This window comes from Gallus gallus, chromosome 1 (assembly GCF_016699485.2).
Source record: "Gallus gallus isolate bGalGal1 chromosome 1, bGalGal1.mat.broiler.GRCg7b, whole genome shotgun sequence".
NCBI classification, from domain to species: Eukaryota; Metazoa; Chordata; class Aves; order Galliformes; family Phasianidae; genus Gallus; species Gallus gallus.
The window spans coordinates 12,791,191-12,803,264 of record NC_052532.1 but is presented as its reverse complement, the minus strand read 5'-3'; the positions used below and the strand labels follow the sequence as shown (position 1 = coordinate 12,803,264).

Below are 12,074 nucleotides of genomic sequence, written 5' to 3'. Positions count from 1 at the left end.
AATGTAAATAATATTCAAGTAGCTGCTTCTTTCCATTATCACTTATGCTTTCTAGATGTGTAAGAGAAATGAAAGTAATACTGGATTGGTTTACTTTCTTTGAGGGACATGAAGTTAGATATCATAAATAGAGCAAGTAGAAACTAGACTTTTTTCTTCTCTTCTCCTGACAGTATCTATAGGTTTACAGTGGCATCCTGACTTATATTAGAAATAGTGCTACCAGCAGGAGCAGAGAGTTGATCATCCCTCTGTACTCAGTGCTGGTGAAGCCACACCTTGAGTAGTACTGTGTTCAGTTTTGGGCCCCTTACTACAAGAAAGACATTGAGGCCCTGGGGTGTGTCCAGAGAAGGGCAATAAAGCTGGTGGGGGATATGGAGCACAAGTGTCATGAGGAGCAGCTGAGGGAACTGAGATTGTTTAGTCCAAGAAAGAGAAGGCTCAGGGGAGACCTTACGGCTTTCTACAACTGCCTGAAAACAGGTTGTGGCAAGGTGGTGTTTGACCTCTTTTCCCACATAACTAGTGATAGGACTAGAGGGAATGGCCTCAAATTGCGCCAAGTGAGGATTAGATTGGATCTTTAGAAAAATTTCTTCTCTGAAAGAGTGGTTACGTGCTGGAACAGGCTGCCCAGGGAGGTAGTGGTGTCACTGTCGCTGGAGGTGTTCAGGGAATGTTTAGATGTGGTACTAGTTAGTGGAGAGATATTAGTGGTAGGTGGATGGTTGGGCTAGATGATCTTGAAGGTCTTTTCTAACGTTGGTGATTCTGTGGTTCTATGATTTATTGCTTGTGAGGTATTCAGGGCATGAGTAAGTATGCAGGAGCGTAACCACAAAATAATTACAGGATTGTAAGATTGGTGTTTCCTGGGTGGGAAATACTGTCTGGTTGCCTTTGTACACATCTGGTGGTGTATCTTTATTTCTTCCATAAATTGTGGCCCATTTTGTCCCACTTCTGGTTCTTGGAGTTGTGATCACGTTGTCAAGACTTCACTTTCAGATCAGGCAAAGATCCATCCAGCCTATCACATTGTGTTCAGTGATAGATGAAGTCTTCAACTGAAGAAGAGGAAATAAAACGTATAGGATGATCCTTCTCCTTCCACTTGTTGCCAGCTTCTAGCAATGAATTTGTAGTATTTCCTTGTTTGGGCATTGCCTCTGGATAATTAGTGTTTATAAAATGCAGTGGATTGTGAATTTGACAAACGTTTTTTGGTTTGGGATTTTCTTTTCTTGCTGTGGTTACTTCTCATTGTACACTGCTGAAGCCATGTAGGTGATTCTGACCTCACTGTGAGATGTCTGACATCACTTACTACTTGTAATTTTCATGGCTGCTTTATAAATGTAAGAAGATATCAATGTACCAATGTTTCTTCCTCTTAGCCTGAGACTGATTTAGGCAGCAGGTCTTCGTCATTTTCTCTTACTATTGCTGTCCTTACAGGTCAGGAGCTTTAACACTGTTCTTCTTAGTTGTTTTGAATACTTGTTTATAGCACTTAAGTCCATAGCAATTCAGTAATATATTTTAAAGGGAAACTATTTCTGGGTCCCTACAGTCCCTCTGCCTTCCATTCCTCCACTCTTCCCCAAAGTCTTCCAAAAACACCTTTCCGGTGCCAGTGCTCTTTTGTCATATTCTCTGCTACTTTCTTATATGCATCTCTCCTTAGACATGTAGAAAATGTGCTGAAGATAGGACTCCTGAAATTTCTGTTGGGTCCTTTAGTACTGATATGAGTAAAACCTGAATCATGGACTCAAGTTGTACTTGAGTAGAACTGTCAAAAATCATCTTACTGTGTAAGATGGTGTATATGGATTCCGTTGCCAGTAGCTATGCAACATTTGCTTTAAACCTGCAAGGCAGTGCAGTTGTAGTCTTGATGGAAAATGGTAAATACCCTGTAGGGGAAGGAAACAAAAACATATATGCAGTCTCCTAAAATTCACTGTGCAAAGCTGGAACACTTACACTTTTTAAGGTGTCTTCAAATTGTGCTATTACTGATGTTTTAAGTAAAACAATATTGCTTAGTATAGACAGCATAAACCTTCTTTGGTGTGTCAGCAGTGGATTTGAAAATTCTGAGAGGCTAGGAGATCTGGTTTTTTTGGCCACAAGCAAGATAATGACAATAACCCATTCAGATGCCCCTCTCATTGAAAATAATCCCCGAGGAATGGATATCAAAAGACAGATTGATAAGAGGTTGAAGTTTAGACAAGAGAAGTGCTACAGAAGGATAACTGGAAGATGAAAACCAGATGAATAAAATGCACGGGGAAATAAAGCAAAAGTAGTGTACTGTAATACTTGTACTTACTGACAGTTCCAGGTGCAAGTTATTCACTTGGAAAACCCCTATTTTTATTTTAAGAAGCAGCAAAATCTTTCACAAGCATATTGTTTACAGCAAGCTACGTTGCTGTTGTTTAGAATCAACATTTTGATTGTCCATCTTTGGGAAAATCACGGATATGAAAACTGTAAATTTAAAAATGGAAACAAACAGTGAGTTTGGATTTCAGTTATGTCCTGTATGTGTATTAGTTACCTATGTTTGTCTCTTTTTTTTCCATTCATTACTGTTTTATCTTATTTAGGAAGCTGAGCAAGCAAGAACAGATTACTTCATTAGAACGTTATTACTTGAATTTCAAAATGTAAGTACGTGAGGAATTCTGGTCTTATCTGTGACTTAATGGTTGCCTGGAAAGTTCTCCACAATGATACAGTGAAGGGAACTGATGAAAATCTCTTCACTTTTTTTAGGTGATGATTCTGTACGTATGTAAATTGTCAAACATAGAAGTGATGTTGAAAACCATAGTACATAAGAAAAGAGTAGTGAAACTACCTTTCTTTTGGTTAGACAAAGGCATGTGGTCTTTAATATCATGCATTAACAACTGGAAAGCTGCTGCGAACCTGGAGACATTTTATTCTTTACCCAAACTGAAAATATGACTATAGACTGAATCAAACTTGTCAAAAGAGGCTATTTGCTTTTAGCTGCTTCTTGGGGTGAGTGTAGGTACTTGTTAGAATTCGTTCCATAAACTTTCATTTTTAATCAAGAGGGCTTTGCAATGTTAAGGGATACTTCTCATGCCCAGTAAGACATTTGTCTTGCTAAATAAAGCAAGAATGACAATTTCATGATTTCTTTTTTTCAAGATTTCTATTTGTAGCTTTGGGAAAAAAATCGTTGTGCATTTAAAATGGTAATATTTATGAAAAATGTGGTATATTCTTGCTGAAGTTGAGTTGTGTTGTCTTTCTGCTTGCTAAAGTTCTGCAAGGGGAAACAAGGGAGAAATGTGTGTAATTACATAGAAGGATTATAGTAGAAATGTACTTCTAAAAGAGAGCTAAACTGAATTTTTGAAGAGTTATCTTAGTGTTGAAGAATGTGTGTCTGGTAGCTCAGTTCATTTTCAGTATTTGTTGGCAGTTAAAGAAGATTATAATTTGTCTCGTGGAAAAAGTAGTTAATTTATCTTGGTTAAAATCTTCTGTCCCAAAGAGCTGCTGTAAAGCATGAAATCTGCTTTAGAAACTGAGTATCACATGTGAGAAGGAATCCTAACCTGTTTGGTGAAATAAGAGCACTTATATTCTCACGTAAGGGCTAAGAATGAATGAACTCAAATGCCAAATTTGAGGCGACTGTATTTTTCCTAAGAGGAATTCAGTAAATGAGAAAACAACCGTGGAGCACTCCTGCAAAAACAGAGAGATTGATATTCTGTTTTAAAGAGCACTTGTCATCCTTTTTGGCATAATGTATGAAGAAATAATTATTACAACGTAACTCATGTTTATTTTCTTTAGCAGTACTTTATTCCATTTCAATAACTGATATCACCGCAGTAATCAAAACTGCTTATTAATGCGGTGCTGTTTGAGGGGTGGTTTGTGTTTGCAGTAAGATGTGCTTTTGGGCAATTCATTTCTGTTCGTGCTTTCTGAATGCTCGTCACTGACCATGCTATGAAATTTTTGATATAGCAGCAATTATCTGCATAACAATAGCTGTGGTTTTTGCAGCATTTACTGGTATGGTGAGTAAAAAACAAAACTGAAAAGATTAAAAACCCCAAAGCAGAACCTGTTATTTTTATTACCCAAACTCTGAGAAATGGTTACTTCAGAAACTGTAAGGGCTTCATATTTTGCTTGTCCATACCATGCATGCAAATCACATTCAGCTGTTTGACTTCTGTATTTTTTTCAGGATTTCTTTGGGGTTTTATCCTCTTGGTAGTAAAAGATCTATGCTGTATATGTGAAGCACACACTGACACTGAATTACAGATTTATCTTGAAGAGTTCTAACTATAGTCTTAAACCAGGGAGGTGAATGTGCTGCTGTGGTAGAAAGATCCTTTAACACGCTTTTCTAGAATACTTTCTAGTTTCCTAGAGTAAGGACAAGTTTTGTCCCTTCTGTAAAATGTTCAGTGGGATATAATTCAAAATGCTGTGGGGGGAATTCAGTTACATGAATACGGAAAGTTATCCTTATTTCTATGAGGAAAACTGGTTTGAAAGCTGAAGATTATTATGAACTAAATCAACAGGTTTCATAAGAAGTTACAATACAAAGGACTATGAAGATTCCTTTTCCTTATTAATTTATGTATAAAAAGCTTAAATTTAGACATTATTTTTTCTGACTGTTCTGCCGATGTGAAAAATGACTCTTTAAATGTAATTAAGTGGAAGTTCTTAATGGATCTTAAAGATCAGCTGTATTTGTCTTCCCTGCTGATGCCATTGATTTTACATAAGCAGTTGGATTTCTTTTTTTTTCTTACACTGGGCATTCTTTTCCTTTTGCTAGCTATGGTGTTCTCACACATTTAATAAAAGTAATGCTTCCAAAATAGTTGGAATAGTTTCAGTTGGAAGATCATATAAATTTCCATGTTCAAAAGGCCAACCAGATTGCTTCTCAGATAGCTAAACAGAACTCAGTATAGGTCCTTTAGCCTGTAATCTGTAATAATGATGAAAAATTTCACGCTCCTGCCTCTCTGGTGTATTATTTTGAGTGTGTGCTGGAATCGAGAGATGAGACAGCAGCATGGAGAGCTGCAGGAACAGTAGCTTTCCTGTGGGCAGTCTGAATAATAGTGAAATTGAGAATTTGAACTGTTCTGTAAGGGATTCTGGTAGCTGAGTAACTGATGTGTTTTAAAAGTTACTGTTTACCAAAGTCCTACTGTAAAATGAGCAACTAGGATAGAAGTATACGACTGTGTTGCAAGTGTGAGCCATCTTGGATATGGCCTGGATTATTATTCTAAGTTGCTCAATTTTTACCTGCATTCACACTTTATTTTGTAGTCTGCCCAAGTGACGTGACAGAAAATTTCCAGTTACTGGAGGATGATTGGAAAAGGAGGTGGTTTCCTGGTGGTCTTTGCCTTTCTTTCAGCCTTTCAAAGTTTAAAGACTGTAGGGACAGAGAATTTTCAAGACAGTGCAGCGTGATGGGTCCTGTATCCCATGTGTTCATGAGGTGTTCTCTTTATTCCTTCAGCAAACTGTCTTGCAGTGTTTTCACCCATGCACCAGTAGTAGTCAAACATTTCAGAATTTCCTGTTTGTATTTTTTAGCTGCTATAAGTTGTAGGTTTTTTATATACTAAAATGGCTTTAATTGTCCAGGCTATTAAGGAGCCTCACCAAATTATTTATTTCATACAAGCTCCTCAGATGTGCATTATAATTAACAACTTTTATTCCTCCTCCCTTAGGAAACTCGTAGTGTCTATCAATTTCATTATGTTAACTGGCCTGACCATGATGTCCCGTCATCTTTTGATTCTATTCTGGACATGATCAGTTTGATGAGAGAATACCAGGAACATGAAGATGTACCGATCTGCATACACTGCAGGTATCAAGTACATTTAGTTTATATGCATTTTAGAAATATAGACTTCTAGTAGGAGATGTGCTAGTTTGATTCCAAATAGCAGTTGTTAGTTTAGTTTCCTAAGGAGGAATATTTCCTCATGTCAAAACTCAGACTGATGTAGTCCTCAGTGTCTTAAACTCATGTCACAGTAAAATTTGGTTCTATTTCAGTTGAGAACATTATATATGTGGTTCTTAGAACATTCAGGTCCTCATTAGGACAAACTTTCTGAAGATCATTTGTTCTGGTTTTGCCTGGCAGGTGGCTTCATACCACACAGTTATTCACTCACTCCCCCTCTTTCCAGGGGGATAGGAGAGAGAATCAAAAACAACAAAGTAGGACTCATGGGTTGAGATAAACTATTTATGAAGATAGAGAAAACAGTTATGACTATATACATGTGTATATATGCACATATATAATATATATTATTATATATTTTTATTTATATATATTGTGTATATATATAAAATGTATCACTTGTTTTACATATATATATATATGTATAAATATATATACATATATATATAAAGCAAATGATGCACAAGTAATTGTTCTCTACCCCGAGTGATGCCCAGTTAGCCCCCCAAGCTGCAGAAGAGTGCGAGATGAACTCCCTCCCTTCAAAACTCCTTCTGCTTAATGTCATATTGTATGGAATATCCCTCTGGCCATTTTAAGTCAGCTGTCCTAATTCTGTTCCCTCCCAGCTCCTTGGGCCCTTTGCTATGCCTTGGCTTAGCAGGTGACAGCAAATATTAGCATGTTATCAACACTGTTTTTATCTTGTACTGTATGTAGGAAAATACTCAGTATGTATCAGCCAGGGAATTATAAATATTTAGGGGCTTATTAATTCTGGATGTCCTCTATGAGTGTTATAGAAATCTTCTGTCTCAGCTGCATGCTGCTTTAGCTTACCTTTCTAAGGAACTGGGTCTAAACCCAAAAGGAACTTCTCTAGTATGGAGATTAGTTTCACTTTGTTCTGTTTTTCTTGAATGACAGTATGACTTCACAACCATGTAATGATATGTATTCACTGCACTATGACTCTATCTGTAAAAAGAGGTGTTTATGCCATTAGGAAGAATAAACGCTGCAGGTCATTGTCACTTTTTTAAACCTTAATATGATATTTGGGGGAATTAAACGTTTTTGGTTTTGTATGGGTTCTGAAAATAGGAAGCTTGTAGCGCCTGTTCAACCATTTAAAACAGTTTCTAATGTACCTGTTTATGTTCAAAGTGCAGGGTGTGGAAGAACGGGAGCCATCTGTGCCATAGATTATACATGGAATTTGCTTAAAGCTGGGGTAAGGAACCTTATAAGAAAAAAACTGTGGCATTCCATCATTTCCTAACAGCAATTGATGGAGCTTCCAAATGTTCTGAAATTGTGAAATGCCTCCGTGTTCTAAAATTCTTACAGTAGGTTGGATGTTTACCTTCATCACATTCATGCTTTGGTGGGAACTTTCCATTGACATCGTTTTTATTTTTTTGTGGGGAAAACAAGCATTAAACTATATTCCCCCTTTGAATATATTTCAGTATTAAGTGATTTTCAATGTTGTTTCCAGCATCTCTGATCTTGCTGCTTCTGAAGTCTTGGTATTTAGAATATACTGAAATAATGTCTTCTGGGGGTTTCTAGCTAGTGAAATGTTACTGTTCAGGTGTTGTGTTAATGCTTCCATTGAGTGTCTCATTTTCAAAATGCTTTTAAATGCTCTCATCTGGTCAAAATGAAACGTTAAAAACATTCTGGAGAGGAATTGCTTTATAAAAGAATTTTGAGTAGCTACGAAGTCAAGAGAATAGATTGTCCACGCTTGCAGAAGTTAGGCATCCAGAAGCATTGCTATTTTTACAGGCAGTTCATCAATATAATTGACTTCTTTCTGTATTTCAGAAAATACCTGAAGAGTTCAATGTATTTAATTTAATACAGGAAATGAGGACGCAAAGGCATTCTGCAGTGCAGACAAAGGTATGGTTTGTTTTAAAATGCATCTTAGAATAATATACCATTAATTCTTTATAAAGGTATTGTGCACTAATTTTTATCTGATAAACTATTATAGGAGCAGTATGAACTTGTCCATCGAGCCATAGCACAACTGTTTGAAAAGCAACTGCAAAAATATGAAAGTTGTACGGACTGGAAGATTGCAGATGGAGTGGTATGTGCCTTTCCTATATGAGCTTACATCAGTTGTAACTGTTAAGTTGTGGTTGAGTTTTTGTTGTGAAGTCTTATTTTTAATTTTTCATTCCTGTTAAGGAAAATGAATAAGTTGGTTTGCACTACAAGTGCTTTTTGCTGAGTAGGGAGTTATCCTGTACTTAGCTTACACTGGAATTTGATTGTAAGAGTTAAGTCTGACAAATAATGGAGTAGTTGCCACATATACCAAATGCCAACTGCATTGGGAGAAGTAATAGAAAGAACTTCAGTATGGATGAAATGCAAAACTTAGCACGTACATCAATTTAGATTGAGTTATCTGGTGAGGTGATAGTAGTTGACAGCTGAACTGTTTTGTATCTTGCTTTGACTGGCATTACTTGCTGATGACAAAATGAAACTGTCTGACTTTCCGTGAGTTACTTGTTAAATGGTATAATGAAGAGCATGTTAAAATGAAGCACTCAGTTTGCTCCTAAGTTTGTGCATATGAACTCAGCTTAGTCAATGTTGTTTAACTTAAATTCTGGAAGAGCAAACACTTAATCCAATTTTATTCTCCCTTCTTCCCCACCACCACTGTAGTGCTGGCCCCAATTTTAAACCAGTAGGTGTGCATTTATCTTACTACTGCACTTTGCTGCAAAAAATCTTTAATGTTAGGGATTTAGCATTTTTACATGGATATTTGTAGGAAGTCTGAAACACTTTTAATTCCTGAAAAGAAGGCAGATGTCGTTCTGTTATTTCTCTTAAGGCTGTCAATTCATGCAACAGTTCTGAGCTTTGTAGTCATCACTGAAATAACCTAATGGGCTAAGTACAGTGTGGGTAGGGCAGGTTGTTTTATGTGAGTTGAGTTTGATATTCAGCATAATTGGAGTGGGAATTCTCATTTTACTTGTGATAAATAAATGTGATAGCTTTTGGAATATGTAGATTCTTTAGGTTTGTACAGAATAGATTCCTAATGATGTTACTTTGTCTTAAAAAAAAAAAAAAAAAAGAGGGAGAAGAGTCTGCAGTATCTTGTAGTTATTTGACTTTGAACTGACCTTCATCTGCACTCTTCCTAGAATCAAAAATGTTTCATGTTATTGACATGTTCTTGAACATCTGTGGTCTGGAAGAAGTGCTGAGTAAGGAGGTGATGTGGTTTTTTGATGCTGTGTCTTAGTGCCCTGGAATGCATGTTTACTTTGAGATGAAACTAAGCCTGCTGCAGAAAGATTTCAAGTCACTCTGTGAAATGTAGTGGAATATGTTTAGGTTCTGTCCTAGATCTTAGTCTGCCTATCAGAAGTGAACATTTATCCTTGATAGCAATAGCGGAGCAAGTGAGAAGTGTTAGAATGGGTATATAGGAATAAACACATTAAGACAGTGGGTGGTTGGAAATGAGTAACACGTGGTAAAGTTCTTGAATGTTTTGGTTGTATCTTGTCTTCTGGCTTTGGGCTTCTCTTAAACATGGACAAAAATATTTTCTGTTACCAAGAAAATTCTTTGCTATGAAACAAAATCATTACTTTATACTTCTGGAAAGTATGGATGCTACAGCAAGTGTAGAATCCTGCTTACGTGAGGGCTTTTAATTGTGTGCAGTGACAACAAAGTGCGGATGCAGAATGGCCCTACTTCTGATATAGTACTATTACAAGATGCTGAAAGGTGTTCTCTTTTGCCTGCTTGTTATACTATGAATATTATGTATCATCTGAAGTTTTGGAGTACTCCGTAAGGTTGACTTTGTGGTTTTATTGTCCAATTGCTTTCCTTGTTTCAAGCAGCGCTTGAAACAAATTGAGTTATGCTTTGTAAGCAGTGTTTGCCAGCAACATCACAGTAAAGGTGTATCTGATTGGCAAAGAGTAGTAGTATTCATGGGGATGTAACTTAGACACAGTGCTGAACGTGTGTTCCTGTGAACTTGCCAACTCTGCCCTGCTGGAAACAATACTGTACAAAGTCAACAAAAATGCACTCAATGTTTAGAGCTCAGTTAGGGTTGTATCTTAATTACTGCATTTTGAGAGAACAATTCAAAGTCTTGTACAAAATGCATATGTGGTATAGTATAATATAATTACTACATACTATTACAGCACAGTTATGGTGAATTCTTAAAACTGTAAATGTGCTTAAAATAATACAGAGTATCTAAAGCACGAATAAGAGGAAGAAAAGGTTTCTTCAAACGCAGTCCCAGTACTAGACAAATTCCAGGGCAAAGGTGAAATACTGCTCAGAAGTAGGAATTTCACAACCAGGTAAGAAGAGAGGGAGGTACTACATTTGATAATCAGAACTATTTTTTTTATTCCCTCCTTGAATAGTTGGACTCCTGATGTCTCAAACAGTTAATTGGGAGCTGAGTCTTAAACTCAGTCTTCCTCCGAATGAAACTCTTGATCATCCTGTCACAAATTTGGAGCTTCCATCTGTTTTTTTTTTTTTTTCTATTAAATCAAAACATTACACTTGGTTTGGAGAGGTGGTGGAGTCACCGAGCCTGCTGGTGTTCAAAGAGCGTTTGGATGCTGTGTTGAGGGACATGGTTTAGCGAGAACCATTGGTGATGGGTGAATGGTTGGACTGGGTGATCTTGTGGGTCTTTTCCAACCTTAGCGATTCTATGATTCTGTGATTTTGGAAGTTATGCAACAGATGTGAGCTGATTTGTGTTGATCATCTGATAAGGTATCAGAGTTGTATTGAATATTTTTGAGTTATTTGCAGGGCATCTCTGTGGGCTGCAAAGTATACCATGGTGGAATTTCCATCATCAGATGGATTTCCACGAAGCTGAATGTCCTGCAGAAAACTCAAAATTGTTTAAAGGACAAACAAACAATAAATATACTGCTGTCTGCTGAGAAATATTTCATTGTTGAATTTTAAATAAGTTCTTGCTGAATTTTATCACATCTTGACAGTAAGAACCATGTTACAGTACTGCAAGTCTTTGTGGTTTTCCCTTATCCACTTTTATTAACAAAACTTTTTCTCCAAAATATGACATTGTTAGTACTCTTAAGAATCTCTCATACTTCATGTAAAAGTGGCACATTTGTTACTGTGGTTTGTGCTTTTAGAAGCTGTGGAAGAATCTGCTGCTGTAAGAATGTGGGAATTCAAAACATTAATGGTTTGACAACTAGGCCAGAAGTTTTCACCTGTGAAATGCACATCACTGTTTTGCATATTGGAGAGAGATTTTGGACCATTATAGCACTGTAAAGAAATGTTAGGTGTCTTGGGAGACATTTATCTTGATGTCTGTGATCAGAAAATTGTATTTAATCTGAATCATTTGAGTGTATTATTTCAGTCTAATATTTCTTTCATCTGCTGATGCACTGTAGTTCTCAGGCAATAAGGACAGAAGAAATGTCTTGATTCCTTTTGAGGGAAACCATGAGATTACTTCTGGAACCATGTTTGCAGTGTATCTTCTAGTAATTTACTAGTACAGAAAGCTTCTGGCTGACATGACATTTTATCTACTGTGACTTCTAAAATAAAATAATGTATTGCAGTTACTGGGTGGATTCCTCAGTTGTAGGTGATGCATTGGAAGTCTTGGTTTAGAACTGTGATTCTCTATTTAATCATTTAGTGACAGCTTGGTTTTACACTTCCAGCACTGGAGGTTGCAGATGGAGAATGAGACTTTCCCTTGGGAGATGATAGCAAAATGTAGGTCATCATACCAAGTTGAATTCACAAACTGCATCTGCTATGAGAATTCCTTGTTTGTCTTCATTAGCAAAGGAACATGAATTACTCTGCACATATTTATACAGACCATATAACCTATGCTTCTTGTCCAGGTGATTGCTGTGATTCTGATACAAGCCAGGATGCCATTGGCCTTCTTGGCCACCTGGGCACACTGCTGGCTTATGTTTGACCAACACCCCCAGGTCTG

At 36.9% G+C, this 12,074-nt stretch overlaps 1 protein-coding gene across 3 annotated transcripts in view; it reads left to right on the top strand.

The window, feature by feature from the left end:
• The window catches only part of PTPN12 (protein tyrosine phosphatase, non-receptor type 12), a 70,383-nt gene that overhangs the window by 36,658 nt on the left and 21,651 nt on the right, over positions 1-12,074 (top strand). For all 3 annotated transcript variants that reach the window (XM_415970.8, XM_046944978.1, XM_046944982.1), the window contains exons 7-11: positions 2,625-2,684; positions 5,787-5,929; positions 7,202-7,268; positions 7,868-7,945; positions 8,040-8,138. In XM_415970.8, the coding sequence (XP_415970.7) occupies positions 2,625-2,684; positions 5,787-5,929; positions 7,202-7,268; positions 7,868-7,945; positions 8,040-8,138 (447 nt within the window). The remainder of the gene's footprint in view (positions 1-2,624; positions 2,685-5,786; positions 5,930-7,201; positions 7,269-7,867; positions 7,946-8,039; positions 8,139-12,074) is intronic.